Source organism: Terrapene carolina, unplaced genomic scaffold, assembly GCF_002925995.2.
Source record: "Terrapene carolina triunguis isolate 2854851 unplaced genomic scaffold, T_m_triunguis-2.0 Scaffold88, whole genome shotgun sequence".
NCBI classification, from domain to species: domain Eukaryota; kingdom Metazoa; phylum Chordata; order Testudines; family Emydidae; genus Terrapene; species Terrapene triunguis.
In genome coordinates, this window is record NW_020664439.1 from 1,469,465 (window position 1) to 1,493,002 (window position 23,538).

At 42.9% G+C, this 23,538-nt stretch overlaps 1 protein-coding gene across 1 annotated transcript in view; it reads right to left on the reverse strand.

Moving 5' to 3' along the window:
• The window catches only part of PCCB (propionyl-CoA carboxylase subunit beta), a 67,049-nt gene that overhangs the window by 42,320 nt on the left and 1,191 nt on the right, over positions 1-23,538 (reverse strand). The window contains 4 exon segments of the mRNA XM_026649888.1: positions 4,006-4,119; positions 6,066-6,122; positions 13,414-13,482; positions 16,720-16,839. Of these exon segments, the coding sequence (XP_026505673.1) occupies positions 4,006-4,119; positions 6,066-6,122; positions 13,414-13,482; positions 16,720-16,839 (360 nt within the window).

Genomic DNA, 23,538 nt, shown 5'->3' on the forward strand with positions numbered 1-23,538 from the left:
GCAATATTTTCATATTGGTATGGGGCATTAGCTGGGCTCTGCTGAAACACTTTCAGCAGAAACCCTTTGGGTTTCCACATTTCTCATTATTTGCATGAGCACTAAAAGCCTAAAATCGAATGGGCATACGAGGTCTGCAGGAGGAGGCCCAGCTCTGAGACACTGTATGAGGCCTTTCAAAGCGTGGCTCCTATCCTATAGTAAGTCTATTGAAGGGCTGGATGAGTGGGTTATACTGGGTGGGGTATGGTGGCAGTAGACAGTGGAAAGCAACGTATGTATGTGGGTGACCCAGGTTGTAGCTGCAGGTAACAGAAAAAAGGAGGAAAAATAAAACAAAAAGAGGACACACTGAATCCTGCCACTCTAAGGCTACATCTACACAACACACCACTATCAGCATAGTGTAGGGTATTTGTGGCTATATGCTGCAGTGAAAAGAAGGCTGCATCCACACTACCGTGTGTCAGTGAAGAGCTCTGGCAGGGGGGGAGGCAGAAGGGAAAGGCTTCAGCAGTTCCCCACTGCCAGAGCCTTTTCCCGCTGCCTCTCCCTATCCAGAACATTTCCCTTGCGGCAAGTCTTTCCCTGTGGTGGGGAAATGCTCCAGCGGAGGGGAGATATCAGAGTCATTCCCCCTGGAGGAGAAGGCCTACAGCAGTGGGGAGTTGGCAGAGCCTTTCCCACCAATGGCAATTCTTATGGTCTTAGAAATAGAGATGTGCACCAACTCTGGACCCAGGGCAATCAGGAATCTCAGTGGTTTTAGTTACATTCAAATTCCTGTACTGATCATGGATAATTGATAACTTATTGTTGATGGCAGCATTCATGCCTATCCAGTATAGGACATATCATGAGCTGCTCTTATACTTTTCAATACTCAGATGGGCACTGTGGATTACGATTAGTATTTGCAATCTCATGTTGAATTGTGTTATGACAAGCTGTTCTTTCTACAGAATCCCATTGTATGCAGTAATTTCATCTTGATAGTAATTTTATGTTCAATGATATCTGGTTCGATGGTACATAGCAATTTCATTTCTATAGTGGTGGTACATTCAATGGTTTCATGTTCAACTCAGATACCACTAAAAACAATGAGGAGTCCTTGAGGCACCTTAGAGACTAACAAATTTATTTGGGCATAAGCTTTTGTGGGCTAGAACCCACTTCATCAGATGCATGGAGTGGAAAAATACAGCAAATATAAATACATGAAAGGATGGGAGTTGCCTTACCAAGTGTAAGGTCAGTCTAACGAGACAATTAATTAACAGCAGGATACCAAGGGAGGAAAAATAACTTTTGAAGTGGTAATAAGAGAGGCCCATTTCAGACAGTTGACAAAAAAATATGGAGATATACCTATCTCATAGAACTGGAAGGGACCCTGAAAGGTCGAGTCCAGCCCCCTGCAAGAAGGTGCGAGTAACAGTAGGGGGAAATTAGTATTGGGGAAATTAGGTTTAGGTTTTGTAATGACTCAACCACTCCCAGTCTTTATTCAGCCCTAATCTGATGGTATCCAGTTTGCAAATTAATTCCAGGTCTGCAGTTTCACGTTGGAGTCTGTTTTTGAAGCTTTTTTGTGGAAGAATTGCCGCTTTTAGGTCTGTTATTGAGTGATACCACTGAATATAAAGAGGTACTCTCCCAAGCTGCATTTTGTGTTTCTCATTTGAACTTGTCAGGTATTTTCAGATGTGGGCAGTACTTGCATCATATTTACTTCAAACTCCTCTTATAGAATTGTAGAACTGGAAGGGACCTTGAAAGGTCATCTAGTCCAGTCCCTTGCACTCATGGCAGTACTAAGTATTATCTAGAACATTTGTGACAGCCGTTTGTCTAGCCTGCCCTTAAAAACCTCCAATGATGGAGATTCCACAATCTCTGTAGGCAATTTATTCAGGTGCTTAACCACCCTGACAGTTAGGAAGTTTTTCCTAATGTCCAACCTAAAGCTCCCTTGCTGCAATTTAAGCCCAATGCTTCTTGTCCTATCCTCAGAGGTTAAGAAGAACAATTATTTTCCCTCCTCTGTGTAACAACCTTTTATGTACTTGAAAACTGTTATGTCCCCTCTCAGTCTTCTCTTTTCCAGACTAAATAAACTCAATTTTTTTAATCTTCCCTCATAGGTCATGTTTTCTAGACCTTTAATCATTTTTGTTCTCCTCTGGACTGAATCCAATTTGTCCACATCTTTCCTGAAATGTGACGCTCAGAACTGGACACAATACTCCAGTTGAGGCGTAAGTAGCACTGAGTAGAGAAGAAGAATTACTTCTTGTGTCTTTCTTGCAACACTCCTGCTGATACATCCCAGAATGATGTTTGCTTTTTTTATTTTGCGACAGTGTTATACTGTTGACTCATATTTAGCTTGTGATCCACTATGACACCCAGATCCTTTTCTGCAGTACTTCTTCCTATGCAGTCATTTCCCATTTTGTATGTGTGCAACTGATTGTTCCTTCCTAAGTGGAGCACTTTGCATTTGTCCTTACTGAATTTCATCCTATTTACTTCAGACCATTTCTCCAGTTTGTCCAGTTCATTTTGAATTTTAATCCTATCCGCCAAAGCACTTGCAACCCCTCCTAGCTTGGTATCGTCTGCAAACTTTATAAGTGTACTCTCCATGCCATTATCTAAATCACTGATGAAGATTTAGATGAACAAAATCGGACACAGGACTGATACCTGTGGGACCCCACTTGATATGCCCTTCCAGCTTGACTGTGAACAACTGATGATACTCTCTGAGAACCGTTTTCCAATCAGTTATGCACCCACCTTATAGTAGCTCCATCTAGGTAGTATTTTCCTAGTTTATTTATGAGAGGGTCATGCGAGACAGCATCAGAAGCCTTACTAAAGTCAAGATATACAACATCTACTGCTTCACCCAATCCACAAAGGCTTGTTACCCTGTCAAAGAAAGCTATTAGGTTGGTTTGATATGATTTGTTCTTGACAAATCCATGCCGACTGTTAATTATCACCTCATCTTCTAGGTGTCTGCAAATTGATTGCTTGATTATTTGCTCCATTATCTTTTTGAGTACTGAAGTTAAGCTGACTGGTCTCTAATTTCCCGGGTTGTCCTTATTCCCCTCGTTATAGATTGGTACTATATTTGGCCTTTTCCAGTCCTCTGGAATCTCTCCCGTCTTCTATGATTTTTCAAAGATAATTAGATAATTGCTAATGGCTTAAATATCATCTCAGTCAGCTCCTTGAGTATTCTAGGATGTATTTCATCAGGTCCTGGTGACTTGAAGACATCTAACTTGTCTATGTAATTTTTAACTTGTTCTTTCCCTATTTTAGCCTCTGATCCTACCTCATTTTCGCTGGCATTCACTTTGTTAGACGTCAAATCACTCCTAATCTTTTTGGTAAAAACTGAAACAAAAAAGTCATTTAGCACTTCTGCCATTTTCACATTTTCTGTTATTGTTTCCCTCCCCCCCCCCCCCCATTGAGTAAGGTGCATACCCTGACCTTGGTCTTCCTCTTGGTTCTAATATATTGTAGAATGTCTCTTCCTGCATCTCTTTGCTTTTACCGTTTACAGAGGCACTTGAAAGAGTGTCTGCTATAAGATGCTCCTTGCCACATTTGTATTCAATAACTATGAACAAGAAGAAACTGACTAGATTCCAGGTCAGAGGTGAGGATGTGCACAATGATAATTAGGGAGTGTAATGCACTGCCAAGCTAGGGAACAAAGCCTTAACAGCTAGGCTAGCTCCACCTGTATGATACGAGGGAGCAGAGATCCAGGAGTAAGTCTCATTTAAAGAAAGTTCTGCTTTTCTGACCTACATTCCAGCATATACATGGGAATCTTAATGTGACTCAGAAGGTATTTTATTATATTTAGTAAATTGTCCCTTCCTCTCTTCTAATTTAAAAATCCATTGTATAATAATAACAACAAATCTTATATAGTGTTTTTCATCAGTAGATCTCATCTAATAGGCCACTTACCAAGAAGATATCAGCATAGCCAGCCAAAGACTCTACTCCTTCCTGGATACGGGCTCCTCCAGAGTCATTCAACCCAATTACAGGAGCCCCAACCATGACAGCCTGATCCATGATCTGAAGATAAACACGCAAACTGCTGATTAGACAAGATGAACAATCACTACCAGCCCAGCTCAAGCTGAAAATCGCCACAGGTAAATTAAACTTACTATTGTGCATTTGCCCCACCAAAACCTCCAACAAAATAAAATTACTACATATTCCACACAAAAATTATGAAGTTACAAAGGGAACTGCCCAAAAGTCAGGGAATGCCACAATTAAAGTCGCTTGTGTAACCTTAACTCTGCCCTTTGGTGTATGGATTATCATAGTATTCAATTACATGATCAGTTACAACCTTTGGTCTCGTTCTGTATGCAAATTAAATGGTTCACATTCAGTGAGTCAGTGGTTCAATATTTTTATCCTCAGTGTTCCGTGAGAGTCCCCTGCCTCACAGTGCATCATCCAACCCGGGCTGAATGCAAGAGCCCCCTGCCTCATCTTCTATGTACACACTGCCTTGCAGTGTTCACTGCCCAGCCTATGCAATAAATATGGCACGATCATGTAATTAGACCCCATGTTGTAAACACGCACAAGGGAGAAGTGAATAATAAATTTTAACTATATTAGGAACTGACCAGGAAAAGAAATAATGTACAAAAATAGAAGATGGCAAGGGCTGAATAAGAGCAGTGATGTATTCTTCTGGGCCAGTTGATTCCCAAAGCAGTGACAGCAACTTTCAACTTGCTAACAACATAAAGCAGAGTCCAAGCCAGGGTGGATTTGATTTCAATGAAATTGATTTAAACCATGATTTAAATCATTAGTAAGGAAGATTCAATTTAATCATGGTTTTCTACATAAAAGTGCATTCTTGTTGGTTGTTATAACCTTAATACATATTCTTTACAACTGAGAAATAGATTGAGGTTTCATTTTTAGAAGATACACACTATACATTTTTAAACAGTGATTTATTTTGAAAACTTTTCAGATTAGTTTTACAGCTATATTAGAAAATGAATGATTGTTTGGTTATTTCATTTACCAAAGGTAATTGAAGCAGATATTTATGAAGTCATTGGGAGGTGAACTATCTCCAATTCAATTCAATCATTAATATTTGGAGGATTTTCTTGCCATGCTGTATTAGGAGGAGAACATCACCAGATAGACATTTAAATTGTTTTATTTAACTAAAACAACGTTATGTATTCTGGATTTTTTTCTTCAACAGCAAACATATAATATTTTAACAAAACAGGCATATGTCCCTCGCTTCTCACATTTATCTCCAGACTTCTTCTCCTTGTCCAGATCTATTCTGCCCCCAACAACCTTCTATTCATTGAACTTTTTGAAACTTTGCACTTTTAGAGAGAGGTAAGGGATTGACTCTGTGTACACAAATTTGCAGAGGGACAATAGAGTTGAGGTCTGTTATTTCTCACCTCTATATATTTATTTATTTAAAAACATTTTTGCTGTTAACAAGCATGTTACCTCTGAAGACACAAATCCACAGTTTGAGAACTAAGCATCTCTGATGGTATCTTCTAGACTGAGCATTGAGTCCCATTGGGTAGATAGAAAGATTAACCTAAATAATCTATACAGAAGCCTGTGGAACCCCATAAGATTGGGTACCTAATCCATGAACTATTGGAACTCATTTACAAAACTTTTCTTAAACATTACCTGAATATATTGTCTCATACAATAGAATTAGAATTTATATCTCCCTATTCCATGATGAGATATCTTTGAGCTATTATGTATCTTAATTAAAACTATCTTTAGATAAAATTCTTTGAGGAAAAAACCTATCAAAAAATCCGATTTAAATAAAAAAAAAAACGGTCTTTTTTTTCATTTTATTTTTTTTTTAAACTTTGATTTTTATCCACCCTGGTCCAAGCCATTCTCAGATCTGGTTACTCAAGGCAGTAGCACAACATATTGCCAGAGAGGCATTGGCAACTTGCTCTTTTCTCCTCTAAAATGTTTACCTTGCAGATCTTTTGGGCGTGAGCACCAGACAAACTCCCTCCAAATACAGTAAAATCCTGGAAGAAAAACAAATTTTAAAATTGCGCCCAGAAACAGTTCAATTGCCAAATAAAATTATATCCTTGCGTTAGTCTTTTCTAGATAGTGTTGGGGTCATACACTTGAGACCTGATCCTCTTTCTCAGTTACATTGGTATAAATCAGTAGTAACAGTTACTCTGGCATAGAACTAATGTGAGATCAGAATCTGACCTTGCATTCTGAGATTCATGCAGCCTAGGCTGACCTCTGCTTTCTAGTGGTATCCTCATTCTAGAAAACAATTCTCAAATCAACCTGAAAACTTGCCTCACCCTGATGTGAACTGTTGCTACTGAACAGTAAACTTTAATTCTGTCAGGACAAGTCTATAGGCGACTGCTCCAGTTCTGCCGTTCCCGTGTACAGTGTCTTCCCAACAGCCAGCAGAAGCAGCAGTGTTACTTGACATAAGCTAGTCAGTTTCCCACTCCCCACCTGAGCTATGGAGACAGTCTGAGCCAGACTATCACAGGCACAATCCTATACTGCTGCTAGGTGTGAGAGATGAGTTGAGCAAGGATCTCATCTTTGACTTCATTCCCTGTAACAGCATCAAGGATCACACTTGTGTTGCTCATGAAGAAAGGGTTTCCCCAAGCCTGGAAAGTTCAGTAAAAATGACTACCTGCACGGCAGTTTCAGAGGGACATAACTAGAGTTTCAGGCCCCAAGACATGATGCAAAAGCAAACTCTTCACCCCCCCGATCCCACTGTATTTCCACCCATGTTTCCCCTCCCATTCTATTTTATTTTGCTTTCCTATCTCCATCCCTCACCACCTTGATTATTAATCAGGCTCTTGGTTTTCCTCAAAAATACAACTTTTTGCACATCAGACATCTATTTTGTGTGTATTATACCATTAAACTTTACATTAAAAATAATTAATGAATGTACTGTGTCTCCCTTGCTTTTATTTTCTCTCCCATTCAACAAGAGTATCTTTTCCTCTTTTACTATCATTGTCTGTATTACAGTAGCACCTCGAGACCCCAGCTGTGATCAGGCCTCTATTGCACTAGGAAATAGCAAGATGTAAACACACATAGCAAAATATGGCCCCTGCCCCAAAGAGCTTACAACCTAAATAAGACAAGTCAAACGAAGTGGAAAAGGGAAAACAGAGGCACAGAGAGAAGTGACTTGCCCAAGCTCGCACAGCAATGACTGTTCTGGCTAAGGTAATTATCACAGGGTGACTGAGCCCCATTAATGGAGAGGGTCTCAGTCCTCTTCTGACTGAACAGGTGCACCCTGGCTGATCCTGGTTAGGTGGAGGGACAGCACCTGGGAACAGGAGCTACATAAGGAGGCTTGGGAGCTAGGAAAAAGGAGAGAGAGACCAGAAGCAGGGAGGCATGGACAGCACAAGATGGAGACTCTGGAGCCAGAAGTGTGGCAGGGAGCTGGGAAACAACCCAGGATGGACATGAGTCTTATTAAGCCCAGGACAGACAGCCATTGGTTGTGTTATTGCTTCATTTGAACCTTTGAATGCCATTAGAGCACAATGGGGATAAGCCCAGGATCGCTCAGTTTAAAGGAAGATTGAGAGTGAAAAAGGCTGCTGAGACAGAGCTGTCTGAGTTACAAGATGGGAATTCACTACTAATGTCTTTGAGACATGTATAATCAACTACCCCATGACAAAGGTGTTCTGAGCCCGAGAGTGTGTTGGAGAAGTACTGGGAGGGACCCTGGGGGAGGGACTGAGGCTGGGAGCCTGCAGGGCAACTTCCTGTCACGAGGGGATACCCAAGGAAGGCCTGGCCTGTTACAGTGATAGTTTATCTTCACTGTCAAATATAGACATCAATTAAGGTTTAGTCAATGCTTTTATAACTAGATTAAGACTTCTTGTGATAATTGGGCCTACAAATTTACCCTAATTGTGAGATTAGCTGTGAAAAGTGAGTGTAAATTCACGAGATGTCACAATCACTTATCACAACAAACGTTGATGGGAAAAGGTGCAAAAGTGAGACAGAAAGACTGCATTAATCTAGACAAAAAGGCCTCATGATATAACTCAAGGACTGTGTTGACACCATGATTGGTAAACAAGAAAAGTGTGGAACCAAAAATTAATGAGCCAAAATGGGTGTCGAAAACTAGGTTGAATAGGTGGACAAAATAATGAGGAGAACGGGATATTTTGCCCCTTTGGGGTTTTTTTAAAGAAAGAGGCTTTGGGGAGAAAAACTAGCTACTGGAGCGAGCTTCACCATTATGGCTGCCATCTCCACCATTTATTGGGACTCTGGATTTTTTTTGTCCCAAGTTTGAAAAGTGTCTGACCAGACCAAAGGAACCCAAATGACTTTGCCACCCCCAGCAGCTCCAGCTGAATCCCAAACACCATCTGGGATGTGCAACTGTTTCCCTATTCCATGTGTTCTCCCCTCTGCCCCAAACTTATTTTTTCTTCTTTCCTGGCCATCTCTTTAGTCCTTCTTTCTAGTAAGAGTCTAATAAGACTATATTTTGCAATACTGCTGTAAGCCTGTGACCTGGAAGAGGCAACTAAAAGCAATGCCCTAAAAACCTCGATGCTGGTTCAAGTTTGCCAAGTTTTGGGGTGGCTTTTAAGAGCCTGTGCTGTGCCTGTGTTTTTTCAGCAGTAAGATTGCAACTAAGAGTCAACTCCAGAGACAGACGCTGAAATTCTCTATCTTTACTATTCTCTCTTTCTTTTGTACGTTCGCCTTGTTTTGTCTTCTTAGGACACTAGAAGGTTTTAAAAAACCCGAACTTTAAAACAATTGTTAAAAGGATATTTAATGGTGTATTTGCCATGGTAATAAGCAGGCTGAGGTCTCTTTATACTGAACCCTGAACTTTGTTTGACGCACTTTAATGCTGGACAGTGAGTGGCTTATGTTAGCACCTTTGTCTCTTTGGGCCCCTTTATTCCATCTAAATTAATACAACATTTTTGCTGTCCCTGAGTAAGCCTAAAGGATTAAATACATGCTGAGAAGGGGGCACCTTTGCAAACAAGCAAAGGTTTCAAAGTTGGTTTAAAACAAAAGCTTGTTTAAAATCCTTAAATGTGTTAAAGTTGTTTAAAATAAGCCTTCAAAGTAAGCTGTTAATGTTTTTAACTTAAAAAAAAAGTTTTAAATTGTTAATTGTTTTAAAGGTTCAGGTTTTTTTTTTTTTTTTTTAATATTTTAACAAATGTTTTGTTTTGGTTTTTTTCTTTCCTTTTAAAGTTTGTTGTTCCTGTCATTAGTAATAATTTAGAAGGTTTAATAAAAAGATATTTTTAAGAGGGAAAAAAAAAGTGGCAAAAATGAAGTTTTAAATATTAAAGACTAAGTTGCTAAAGCAGATCTTTACTAAAACAACTCCATGGGTAACCCTCCTTCTCCCCATTGTTAACAAAATACCATCTGCATTAATTGTAAATTAAATTTCAAACCACCACAACCAAGGACTATTGCAGCACCAAACCTTTTTGTGACCGTTTTTGGTTTAGCAATTTGCTATATTTTTTCCCCATTTTGTTTTTGATGTCAATAACTGTAGCTGTTTTGTGCATGTAACACAGCACAGTGCTAATGTTGCAGGTTATATCTCCATAATAGGCTGAGGTGCTACAATGGCCATGTTGTCCTCACAAACGTTGGTGGCGAAACAGGTGGGCAAGGTCTGTAACAGACTAAAAAGCTGGAGAATTTGTACCTCCCTTGGGTGTTGCAAATAGTTCATGAAGGCAAAAGTGGTTCCAAAGAAAATCATTTTGTTGCTTCTTTTTAAAGAAGGCAACACACTTAGCTAAAAATGTCATCGGGCTAAAAATTTTCTCCGAGTAAGCTATTTTAACCATTAGGTGCATAAAATTTTCAGTTTGTGTAAATGTACAGGTTTAACTATGTAAGTAGTGCAAAACAAAATCGTGGGGAGGGGTTTCATCTTTACCCATCCTGGATGTACAGCCAAGGAAATAATAATAAGAACTGGTTTGTTCTCAAACATCTTACAAACATATAACAAGAGCAGTTTTAAGTTTTGTTTTTAGAGACAAACAAAGTGAGTTGTAAGCTCTTAAGCTCCGTTAACATTTAAAAGTCTTAACTGTACTTTTTGTAATATTTAATCAAGTATAATTTCTAAAGCCCAGTTTTGGAATAAGAAATTTGCAAATGGTAAAATATAACTACATATACTCGATCATAAGCTGGTTCGTTTATAAGCCGACCCCCCAAGATGGATAAGTAAAAATGGAAAATTTGTATAACCCGTTCATAAGCCGACCCTATAATTCAGGGGTCAGCAAACTTTGGTTCCCGGGCCACCAGGATAAGCCGCTGGTGGGCCGAGATGGTTTGTTTACCTCGAGCAGCCAAAGGCACGGAGGTAAACCTAAGTAAACAAAGTGTCCCGGCCAGTGGCGTAGCCAGGTTTTACCAGCAGGGGGAGTGAACACATTAAAAAAAGCACTGAAGCAGTGAAGAGAAAAAAAAAAGAAAAACCCAAGTCTTGCCGCTGAAGACTGAAGGACTTGCTGCCAAAGACCCGGAGTGGCTGAAGGACCCGCCACCAAATTGCCGCCGAAGACCCGGACTGCTGGGGTGAGTGTACAAATTAAAAAGGTGCCACTTTTGGGGAATGTGCTCAGTGGGGAGCGGCCGCTCCCCCCCAGCTACGCTACTGGTCCCGGCGCGCCAGCTGCTTACCCTGACGGGCCGGGACAGCAACTGGTGGGGAAATTTTTTGGCAGGGGAGAAGCTGCGAGTCAGGGGAGTAACCCCTGTGACCATCCCCCACATGACCCCACCCCTACCCCGGGACCCCCACACTCTTCCCATCCAATCCCTTCCCACCTTATCTGGGGAGGGCCAGGGGAGGATGTCTCTGACCTGGCTGGAGCTGCTCCTGCAGGCTGGGCAGCGCGGCCTCAGCCTGCTCCGGCGGGCCAGACCAGGCAGCGCGGCTGCAGCATATTCCGGCAGGCTGGGCTGGGCCGGGTGGCGCGGCCGCAGCGTGCTCGGGGGGGGGGGGCGCCCGAGCGGCACGGCTGCAGCCTGCCAGCCCCGGAGCTGCTTCGGAGGCTGGGGGGAGAGCAGCGTGGCCCAAAGCGGAGACACTCTGGCCCCGCCTCTTCCCTTCTGTCTCTGCTGGCTGTGCTGCCTCTCCTTGCTCCCTCTGTGGGGGGGAAGGGGGGGGCTGTGTCCCATCTCTCCCTCTCTATACCGTTCATAAGCCGACCCCCTTCTCTGGTGCTTCCCTTTTTTACTAAAAAAATTCAGCTTATGAACGAGTATATACGGTAAGTACCTTTTTCTTTTCCTTTTTTCTACATGCTTAAAATGAAATCAGGATTTTATTTTTGTAATTGTAATTTTATGAACCAGTGTCTGATCCTAGGCAAAACTGGTTCATAAAAGAGAGGGATTATTTTGTGATACATAATTCACCCTAATTGCGAGCTCAACTGTGAAAAGTGAGTGTAAATTCATAAAATGTCACAATAAACTATCACAACAAATACTGATGGGAAAAAGGTGCAAAAGGTGAGACAGAAAGCCAGCATTATTCCAAATAAAAAGGCCTACTGATAAATTCAAGGACTGTGTTAAGATCATGGTTGGTAAACAAAAAAAAGCGTAGAACCAAAAAATCAATGAGCCAAAATGGGTCTGTACGCCTGTGATCAGAGAGGGGCAAATAAAAGCTCGATGCTGGTACAAGTTTGTCAGGTCTCAGAGTGGCTTATAAGACCATGTGCTGTGCCTATGTTTTTGCAGCAGGAAGTTGCAAACAAGAGTCAACTCACTCCAAAGACCAATGCTGCAATTTTCTATCTTTGCTTCTCTTTTCTCTCCCCTCTTGTGTGTGCTTGTCTTGTTTTGCCTTCTTAGGAAATGAGATTGGACTTTAACAGTAGTAGCAGCAACTTCAGCCCATTTCAACTAACTTCTTCTCTTGGCCCCAAAAGGACAGTTATTACCATTTTAAATATCATTTAAGACATTATCAAACAAAGGGGTTTCTTCTTTCTAAAAACTCTCCAGCTAAAGGGAAAGGGAAAAGGGGATGTTGCTAAAATAAAAGCCTTATTTAATACTTCACATTTTAAATGCTTTAACTGTTTACAGGTTAAAAGGATTTTAATATAGTGTGTTTACATTGATACAAAGCAGGCTGAAGTCTCTGTATACCAAACCCTGAACTTTGTTTAACACTGTTTAATGTTGGGCAGTAACTGGGTTATGTTAACACCTTTGACACTTTGGGCCCCTTTATTCCATTTAAATTAATACAATAGATTCCACTAAGACAAGATGCTGCCCACGAGGTTTCCTTAGGACTGCCTTGAAGAATCTCAGGATATCAGGGTGTGCCATGAAGTTTGAGAAGAAAGTAGCACTAAGAACTGCTGCAAAAACTATGAGAAAAAAAATCTAAACACTGCCTCAGAGGCCAAAAGCTGGTATTTTATACCTAAATAAAAAAATATTTTCAAGGAAAAATCCAAATATTCCATCTACTGTAGTCCCTTTAACAAATTTTGTTGTTCTAACTGGAAAAGCAATCAAGTTTGCCTGAGCATCCTCAATCCCAAATTCCAGCTATTACACAAACACAAGGCCTGATCCTGCAATCAGATTTGAGCAGGCAGACTGCAGTGATTCATAGTGCCCCACTGATTTCGACAGGGCTCCATGAAGGTTTAGTGGTCCATCCAAACAGATCCCATTGCAGGATCAGTGTCAAATCCTGCACATGCCACTAGCCCACCATGCACTGCTCAATCATTTGATCAAGAATTAATGCCTTGATTACTGAAACTCCTAACTCAAGTCATCTCAAAACGCCAGTCTGTTAAAGTATCACCATCAAGCCTTCTTACCCATTGGTGATAACAGTTCCCTCATCCTGAAAGATTCCCATTAGCTCTCTGTCCTCTATAAACATCAGTCTCCTCATCTTCTAGGCCAAATTCTCACCATTCATGTTCCTGATCTGATCTCTCACACAATGGAGTTTATCATCAACACTGCGAGCCTCTCCTTGCCTAACCGCCCCCTCACCCATTGCTACATATTGTTCGAACATTTCTGTTACCCTGCTGCCACGTGTTGCAAAATGTTGTGCATTAACACACTGTTATTATGTTGGAACAATATTAACTCGAGGGACAATTTACATAATTTAGATATGCTAAAAGACAAACAATTTAGACAAAATCTACAAAAGATTAGCAAGTTTGAAAGGTCAAGCTCACAACATGTAACTGACACAAAGCAAAAGAATACCTGACTGAAGACATAAGCCAGTCTCCCATTAATCCGGCCCTGGCCAGTTACCACACTGTCTCCAGGATACTGCACGAAAGAGCAAAGGACACATAGGTCAGAACAGTAATAAGTTCATTAAAAAAATTATGTCAACGTCTTCTGAATTCACAGACAAAATATTTGTTAGTCTGGGAATGGGGCTGTCTTTTCCTCTGTGTTTGTGCTGGGCACTAACATCCCCCAATCCTGATAAGGACATTTGGAGTTCTACTATAATATAAATAAAACTTAATTCGGAAAAAACGTTGAGAACTTTGTAGTTTTATTTAAACTTCAAAAAAGTTAAGGTGTCACTGAAAAAAAACCCCTAACATTAGAACGTAAGGAAACATAGTTATGGGCACATTGTGACCCTAGGAGCCCATCAATGCCAACTGGCTGAGGGACCACCATACTGTAACCCATATCAGATCTGATGCACTCATTTTCCTCAACACACTGTTGTCATGACATGTATCTAAAAGGTGTCACGTAAGGTACCATACATAAACTGGCCACATCCTGAAAATCACTGTGTGATGCATGTACAGGTTGTATTCAAAAGATGATATATGTGTGCTGGAAATATTTTCTTAAATAGGTTTGGGAGGTAGTATTTACGTCATACGCTTACTCTAGACAAAGGAATGGGATTCACCTATCTGATTGGCTGGATTGCTGGCAGAGGACAATGAAAGAACATTTACATATATGTTTAAAAAGCTATCAAGCTTTTTTCCCTTGCTTGGTGTGACTTAAATCTTTGTTCTTCGCTAATAAACTTCTTCTTCTTCTATTATAAAATCATCTCAGCACTGGGTGGATTTAAAATCTGCAAACCCACAGCAGACTGTGGGTTTGCAGATTTTAAATCCACCTATTTGCACAGTCTGTCTGTGGAGTAAAGGAACTACAGAGTACGGCCTTTAGGCATTACTGCAATATATTTAATAAACACTAACTAATGGTTATTATATAAATGCCACATACTCCCTTTGGTCTCTGGCATAAACCTTCCACTGACATTGGTAATCTGTTGTGGACCGAGGGGAGTACCCAGTCCTAAATTCATACCCCAGACCATAAATAAGTACACACCACATAATGAGTTTGACACCGTTGCTCTAATACCAGAGTGGATTGATCTAAATCAGGGTTGGGCAAATTTTTGGCCCGAGGGCCACATCTGGTTGGGGAAATTGCATGCAGGGGCATGAACATAGGGCTGGCGCAGGGGTTGGGGTGCAGGAGGGGGCTCAGGGCAGGGGGTTGTTGGGGTGCAGGAGGGGTGTGGAGTGTGGCAGAAGGTTCAGAGCAGGGGGCTGGGGTGCAGGAGGGGGTGCAGAGTGCAGCAGGGGGCTCAGGGCAGGGAGCTGGGGGCTATGGCCAGGGGGTTGAGATGCAGGAGGAGGTTTGGAGTGTGGCAGGAGGCTCAAGGCAGGGGGTTAGGGGGCTATGGCCAGGGGGTTGGGATGTAGGGGTGTAGGAGGGGTTCGGGCTCTGGCCCAGCGCCACTTACCTGGAGTGGCTCCGGGGTGGCAGCGGCGCGCAGGCAGGCTGACTGCCTGCCCTGGCCCCACGTCCCTGCGGCCCCTGGGGGAGAGGGCCCCGTGCGCTGCCCTCGCCTGTGGGTACCTCCCCTGAAGCTCCCATTGGCCGCGGTTCCCTTTTCCTGGCCAATGGGAGCTGCGGGAGGGAGAGGGCAGGAGAATAGTTTGCTCAGCCCTGATCTAAATCAAAGTGATATAAATCACCAATTGTAATCACACTTTAAATCAGCAAATCTTGATCTAAATAATAGATTTCAATCTTGGTTTGCATTTCTATTTTTAAGTTATTCTCCCACAGAGAAGTTGATTCTCTACACCTGCCGAAGAGGCTACTGCTGTGAAAAGCTGGTTTAGCACTTCAACAAACTCCAGTTCAACTTGCTAAGTTGGTGGCTTCCACCAGGGCTAGCTGTTTGACTTTCTTTAAAACACTTGTAGCAAACATGTACTCTTAATTTTTTTAATTTATTTCATATACACCACAACATACACTATTTCACATATCTGACAAGTGCATACATTGAATTGGACACTTTCCATTTTGTCATATTTTCATTCACAAACCACTCACCACAGTAATTACCAGGGTTTACATGCACATTTCATAGATTTTAAGGCCACAAAGGACCATTATGACCTGACCTGCAAAACAGACCACAGATTTCATCAAGCCCAATATAAATGCAAAAGTTTGTTCGCCTATGTTTCTGTTTCTAATGTAACCAATTGCCAGGGCTCTAACCACTGAGGTTTGAGGAGCTGCTAATTATGAAGTTGAGACAACATTCAAGAGGTTATTTGAGCAAACAGGTATCCTTCAAAAAATGTAAAATCAACGCAAGTGAAGCCAACAGAAAGGAGCATAACTATAGCAGGTAAAATGGAAATTAGGAATGCAAAGAGTGAATCTGAAAAGCAACCAAACACATAAAGACAAATACCAAGAAACTCTTTGCAAAGTCTATCAGAAGCAGGAAGTCTGTTTGAGAATCGGTGGGTTGGCTAGAGCAGTCGTTCTCAACCAGGGGTATGTAGAGGTCTTCCAGGGGGTACATCAACTTATATAGGTATTTGCATAGTTTTACTGCAGGTTACATAAAAAGCATTAGTGAAGTCAGTACCAACTACAATTTCATACTGCTCTACATACTATAAACTGAAATGCAAGTACAATATTTATATTCCAATCAATTTATTTTACAATTATATGGTAAAAATGAGAAAGTAAGCAATTTTTCAGTAACAGTGTGCTGTGACACTTTTGTATTTTTATGTCTGATTTTGTAAGTTTTTAAGTGAGGTATTTTAACTTGGGGTATCCAAGATAAATCAGGCTCCTGAAAGGGGTACAGTAGTCTGGAAAGGTCGAGAGCCACTGGGCTAGAGCACAGAATCCTAAGAACCATAGAACTGTAGGACTGGAAGGGAACTTGATAGGTCATCTACTCCAGTCCCCTACACTGAGGCAGGACTATGTATTATCTAAAACACTCCTGATAGGTGTTTGTCTGACCTGTTCTTAAAACCTCCAATGACAGAGATCCCACAATCTCCCTAGGTAATTTGTTCCAGTGCTTATCTACCTTTACATTTAGGAAGTTTTCCTAATGTCTAACCTAAATCTCCCTTGCTGCAATTGAAGCCCTTTAATTCTTGTCCTGCCCTCACTAGATAAGAAGAACAATTTATCACCATAAGGACTAAATGGCACAAGAGAGATACTGAACAGAAATACCTTATTCTGATCAGACTCCATCCCAAAATCTGCACATCTGTGTTCCACGAACATGTCATACTCAACAAAACTGCCAGGGTCCAGCAGCAGAAGAATTCGCTCCCTTGCTGTCAGCTTTCCCTGAAATGCAGCAATCAACATTTAACAGGACCATCATTTGGTTAAAAATCCTGCAAGACATAACTTAATACCACTAAAAGAAAACACGTGGGGATTAATATTTATCAAAGAGTCCAGAAGCATCCCCATATTTGTTTCACTAAGCAGGTGCCTCACCCCTTCCCCACAATATTTAAAATAAGGAAAGTAATCACAATATCAGTTGAGGCAAACACAATGCAAAATAAACTGGAAACAGAAAACAGACAGCTGGAAAGTGAATCCCATTATCACTAGAGGGAACATCAGGACAGAGGTGGTGCTCCCTGAGAGGTCTTGTTAAAAAGCTGCGTGGTATGGTGACTGTTTTTGTTTACTCTGAGCAGTTTATTTTGATGTTAGGATTATTTTTCTAATGGAAGAAAGCACATGGAAGGAATCATTTCACAACTAACCCAATTCAAACCATTTATCACAATTATAACAACGTTGGGCAAACAAACAAACAAATAAAAGAGGAAAACAAAAAGACAGAGAGAAAGAATTGGATGGCTCATCTCTGTATTTCAGACAGACCTTTACTCTTTATCTCTCTCCTCCTTTTGGCATTAGTATATTCAAAGCATTTGACATGCTGGTAGAGTCCAATAAGCTGTTCAGGTGTACTGAGATCCATTGCTCAGTAACAATGCCAGGTAGTTATCAACTATTGTGAAGCTCTTTCTCCCCTCACCCCGCCCCCAAAATGCCAAGGCCAAGGTTTTCCAAAACAGGAGTGTGAAGCGTGTTCCTGGCCCTTCATGGCACCCTCCTGGAGGCCCTAATGTCCCAGGGAGGAGCAGTGAAGGTGGGTCCCCTGGTTCTGCCTAGAATGGCTGTTTCTATGCAGCCTATCAGAGCCCAGCAGGCTAAGGTAAGTGCTGCAGGGCCTAAGCAAGTCAGTCCCAGGCTAGGGCAAGAAAGGGTCCTCTGCTCTGGTTAAAGGAACTTGATGGGCAGCATTTGTTAAACCTAGGAGCAAGAGAACCTAAGAGCTCTAGCCCTAAGTTAATGACTAGAGGTAAAAGAGACCAGTTGGGAAAAGGCCCAGGGAATGTAGCAGCAACCAATTAAAGGAAGCAGTATGTGACTGTTGTTTATAGGGTCCCTGGGTTGGACAAGGAGTAGTGGGTGGCCCAACTGGGTTGCCCAACTGGCCATTGGAAAAATGGTCTAAACGCTGATAAGAGGACAAAGCTTTTTCAGAAGCCTGAGGGAAGGGTGGGATTTAAAGGGCCCAGAGACAGGGCTGAAGTCCCTGATGAGGGATGACAGTTTGAACTCTTTGCTACCCTGGATGGAGTTCCTTCATTATGACTGTGTGACTTGGCTGGAGGGCTGAACTGCTAGAGATGTGCCTAGCAAAGCTGACAACCTACAGGGACCACCAGGAGCAGGAAAAGACCTGCACTACCAGATGCAGAGGCAGAAGGCGCTCAAGAGGTGTCCCCTATTACGAGGACCCTAAAGTTAGTCTCCTACTTTTGTAACTTTGCTCCTAAACAAGTGACTGATTTTTTTTTAAATCAAAAGTGCTAAGTACCCAGCAGCTGCAGACTTTTGAAAACCTTGGCCCCAAAGTATTAGCATAAAGGGACACTACATGGGCTTGTCTACACTTACAGTGATGCGGTAGCGCTTAGTGAAGATGCTACCTATGACAACGGGAGAGCTTCTCCCATCAGTGTAGGTACTCCACCTCCCCAAGAGGCGGTAGCTATATCGATGGGAGAAGTCCTTCCATCAATATAGCTCTGTCTACCTGGGCGTTACGTCAGCGTAACTGTGTCACTCAGAGATGTGGATTTTCTACATCCCTGAGTCACACAGTTATACCGAGATAAGTTTGTAGTGTAGACAGAGCCATCCCTTGGGTAGGGTGAATCGGGGCAACCGCTCTGGGCCCTGCGGGACGGTGCAATTGGCCGGTGTGGTAGGTCCCGGAAGAGACAAATCTGTCACTTCCGCCCCGGGCCCCGAACCCCCCTGGGGGCAGCCCTGAGTGTAGACCATGGCTTTCACCTTTGATTTCTTAAATTGATACATAAAAAAAGAAAAATCATGTGAACCTTCAAAATAGTATTTCATGTTGTTGACTCTTTAAACTACTGGTCTAGATCGTTCTTTCCCAGAGATAAGCAAAGCAAGTGGGTTTCTCAGTTTTGGTGTCAGGGTAAAGGGATAACATGGAGGTACTCAGCAAAGTCTGCCCCGGCCACAGCAGGGTGTTATCCAGAGCCAAAAGGACTGGGCTCTCAGCACTGCATGCCCTGAAAAAGCCAGCCATTCCCTGGAGAGTAGGGGCTGCCCTGGAGGAACCAAAGCCAGCAGGAAAGGCTGGAGGGGAGTGTAAGAACAGAACAGAAGCACAGCATGATTAGCTAGATCCTCTGAGGAGGAAAATCAGAGGATTTATCAAAGCAAAGTTTGGGACAAGATTGGTACCAATCAGTATCGTCCAAGCATCAGTGTGACCTGAATTAGCCTCCTGGAAAGTTAAATAAACCTACATTCTTGGAGCTAGTCTTTCTAAGGCCTGCAAGCAAGTCCAGCTGACTAATGGGGTGAGGGAAGGACAATCCTTGTGATTTGTTCTGACTAGATAAAAATACAGACTTAACTTGCAAGAGCCCATCTCTGAAATCAAGCAGCAACTGTCTGTGAGCAAAAAGGAATAGGCGTAGGGCTTCTATGGGTAGCATTCCTTGACATGCTTCCAGTTCCACAGTGGGTGCCTATTATTAACATTTTATCCCTTGTTGGGTCTGAAGCCCCTCCCCCCCAAAAAATCAACTCAACAGTACACAAGATAGCGAGGACAAGTCAATGTACAGGAATTACCAAGGTATTTCCCTCTTCTCCATTGCCGAGAAGATTCTTGCTCGCATCCTTTTGAACTGTCTCCTCCCTCTTGCTGAAGACGTCCTTCAGGAATCCCAGGGTGGTTTCAGACTGTCTCGGGGCACCAGCAACATGATTTTTGTTGCACGACAGATCCAAGAGAAGTGTAGAGAACACCACCAGCCATTTTTTATGGCATTTATTGATCTAAGGCCTTTGATTCAATCAATCAATCATGAAGCATTATCGAAGGTGCTGTCTAGGTTCAGTAGTCCACTGAAGTTCATTCATGTTCTCAGGCTACTTCATGATGGGATGACCAGCACTGTCACTGTAATGGATGGGAGACGGACCTGTTCACCATCCGTACTGGTGTTAAACAGGGCTGTGTTATTGTCCCAGCCTTTTTTTCCCTCCATCTATCTTGCAATAATCTTGATTCTTATTTGTGACTACCTTTCTTCTGGAATTGGGATTGAGTATTGCATGGATGGCCTGCTTTTCAATTTGTGATGTCTTGATTCTAAAACTAAAGTCACCAGGACTATTATTACTGTCCTTCAGTATGGGGACAACTGTGCTATCCACGCGCACACTGAGGCTGACTTGCAACCCACCTAGATCGCTTCTCAGGCACTATCATAGCCTGGGACTTTCCCTCAACACTGGGAAGACTAAGGTGCTCCACCAGCCTGCCCCAGCACAAGTTGCCCCCGTTCTCCCACAAACTGTAATCAGTGGTGAAACCATGGAAAACACTGAGCCCAGATAGCCAATCTTGATGTGGCGATTGAACATAGGATCTGTTGTGCCAGCATAACTTCAGAACATTGCTCCGTTATGTCTTTATTGACAGAGATCTGCGGATGGCAACTAAGATCCTGGTCTACAATGCAGTAGTCATCCCCACTCTTCTTTATGGGTGCAAGACACGGGTGACATATCAAAGCCATCTTAAGCATCTGGAGTGGTACCAACAGTGCTGCCTTAGGAAGCTTCTCTGTATCAGATGGGAAGGCCATCACATCAATGCCAGTGTTCTCTCTGGAGGTAACATCACCAATGTTGAGGCGAAGATTATGAAACATCAACTACATCGGGCTGGTGGTTGTGTGCAGATGGCTGATACTTGTCTTCTGAATCACATTCTCTTTTCTCAACTTAGCCATGTTAAGAGAACCCATGGGGGACAGAGGAAGTGCTACAAGAACACTCTGAAAGTATATCTTAAGAAAGGAGACAGTGATCATGAATTGGGAAGAGCTGACTGGAAACAGACTGCAGTGGCACTGCATCACACATCAACCCTCATGCGGTTTTGAAGACAATTGCCTTGCTCAAGAGGCCGAGAAACAGCAGAGGAGGAAGGAAAAGCTGCAGCATCCCAGCCAGCAGATGTGCTCTTTCCAAGCAACCACTTGTCACATATGTGGAAAAACCTATAAAGCATGAATTGGACTCCTCAGCCATCTTAAGTCTCATCAATGACTTTTCCCCCTGGCAGATATCATTCTCGTATTGAGGGATAGCCGATGATGACACAAGATAGACAAGGGCATTTGGTTAGGGTTGTCAGTAGTACAAATGTAGCTCTGCACCCAGTAAAGGACTGATCAGAAATTACAGCTGAACTGAAGCAGGAACTGGAAAATTCTGAAAACAGGGTGCCAAACTAAGGAGTTTGGTAGAAATAGGTACACGGTCAAAAATAAAACAATGTCTACACAATAATTAGAGAAACTTAAAATCAAACACAGGTAAAATGGAATGCTTGACAATAGAAGATGACCGAAACATAATAAACAATATTGAAACATGGCAGAATGAGAAACAAAATAATCAATGGGATTCCATCATTCCTGGCTATAAATTATACTGGAAGGGCAGATTAGGTTATATGGGTGGAAAGTAGCACTAAAGATTGCAGGGAGTTTAATGAGATCAGATCTCAGATTTCTCTGAGCAGAGAGGAACATATAGTATAATCTGTACAGGAAAAGGTGTGTGCACTTCAAGACATTTATGACCATTCTGATGGCCTGCCTCATGAACAAGGTTTGGCCTCTCTTCAATGATGTGGCTAAGACTAAAAAAATTCAGCCATCCAAGTCTGTGGCTCCCAGTATCCATGGATCAGATCAAATTAGACGCTCCCATGAGGCAACCCAGCATCCAAGAAAGGGGTTTTCTGCATGCTCTCACAGGGCTTGAGAAGTTCCTCGAAAAGGGAAACCATATCTAAGAAGACTCATCAACTGTGAAGTCTCAACTTAGGTTCTGTTTTTCCTTCAAGGAATAACAGATTTCAGGAGAGGACTGGGCAGTACAGGACAAACATTTCTGTGGGAAGATCTGGGACTGGTGATATGTTGGGATCACCCTGCAGCATAACTAAGGCTGGTAAAAGCCAGTGTGGCTAGTCGGCTGGCTGGCTGCAGCACACATACCAGACATAGCCGAGAGTAATTTCCATGCTGGAGGTTCTTGTTAGCAGTCCAAGTTGGAGGCTACAGCAGCAAGGCATTGTAAAGGGCACTCCAGGTTACAGTCCGGGGTGAAATAGCTACTCATTAGTCTGGATTGTGCCCTAGTATGTCATAGTGGCTTAAACCCCGAAACACAGGTCCAGCAGTGTAACTCATCGAAGGCCTCCATCAGCAGAATATGTACAGTGAAACCTGTTATGAACAAGTATTGGTGGTACCAACAAAAAACGTTCCTGATAGAAACACTCTGTTAAGGTCAAACAAAACTGTGCTGGCAACTTTAGGGTTACTTAAGAAAAGGGCTGCCTGTGGAACATGCTCCTTAATGCAGATCTGACTATTTGTGTCCTTCACATTGTATGCCACTAGGCTTTCTGCGTTGACCTCTGCAGTCTTATGTTTGGAGAGAGTGCTGCTACAATTCTTTAATAAAAAAGTGGGTTGGGGACATAATAGCAGGGAGTCCATTGAGAACTCAGCCCCCTGTTAGCACCTCTTCCAGTGAGAGCAAGTGGAGACCCGTCCCCCCATAGTCCATCCTTCTAAGAGAGAGCCAATCACCCAGACCCCATTGGCAGGGATAGGGGTGCCAGCCCCATGGGGACACTGCCAAGCTGGGGATAGGGGGTTTAAGTCATACAGAGGCAGGTCATTGGTCCCAGAGAAGGTCAGGGCTGGTTGCCTGGCTGGGGGTGGAATCAGTGCAGGGAGGGGTCACAGCCATCAGGAGATGGCTGCAGGGGTGTCAGTGTCAGGGAGAGGCAGTGGGGGATAAGGTCAGGGGACTGGGAAGGAATTGGGGGCAAATCAGTCTCAGGGGTTGGTGGTGTCAGGGGCTGGTGGGAGGGGAAGCAGTAGGGGTGGGCTAGTGTCAGGGACCAGATTGGGGGAGAAAAGGGTTGGTGTCAGGGGAAGCCAGGGGGATATGAGAGTGGGGTTGTTCTCAGGGTCCAGAAGCGGAGGCCAGAATCAGGGGCTGGAGAGGAAGGCTGGTGTCAGGGACCAGGGGGTATTATCAGGGATTACGGTCAGGTGCTGGGGGTGGGTGGGAGGAATAGGTACAGGATCGGGGGGGGCAGTGTTGGCAGGGGGGGGCTGGTGTCAGGGCCAGGGGGTATCATCGGGGATTAGGGTGACCAGATATCCCAATTTTATAGGGACAGTCACGATATTCAGGGCTTTATATTATATAGGCACCTATTACTCCCCACACCTGTCCCAATTTTTAAACTTGCTGTGTGGTCACCCTATTGGGGACCAAGGTCAGGCACGGGGAAGGGAGGGGCGATGTTGGCGGCGGGGAGAGGGGGGGAACTAGTGTCAGGACCAGGGGTACCGGCGCGGATCAGGGTCA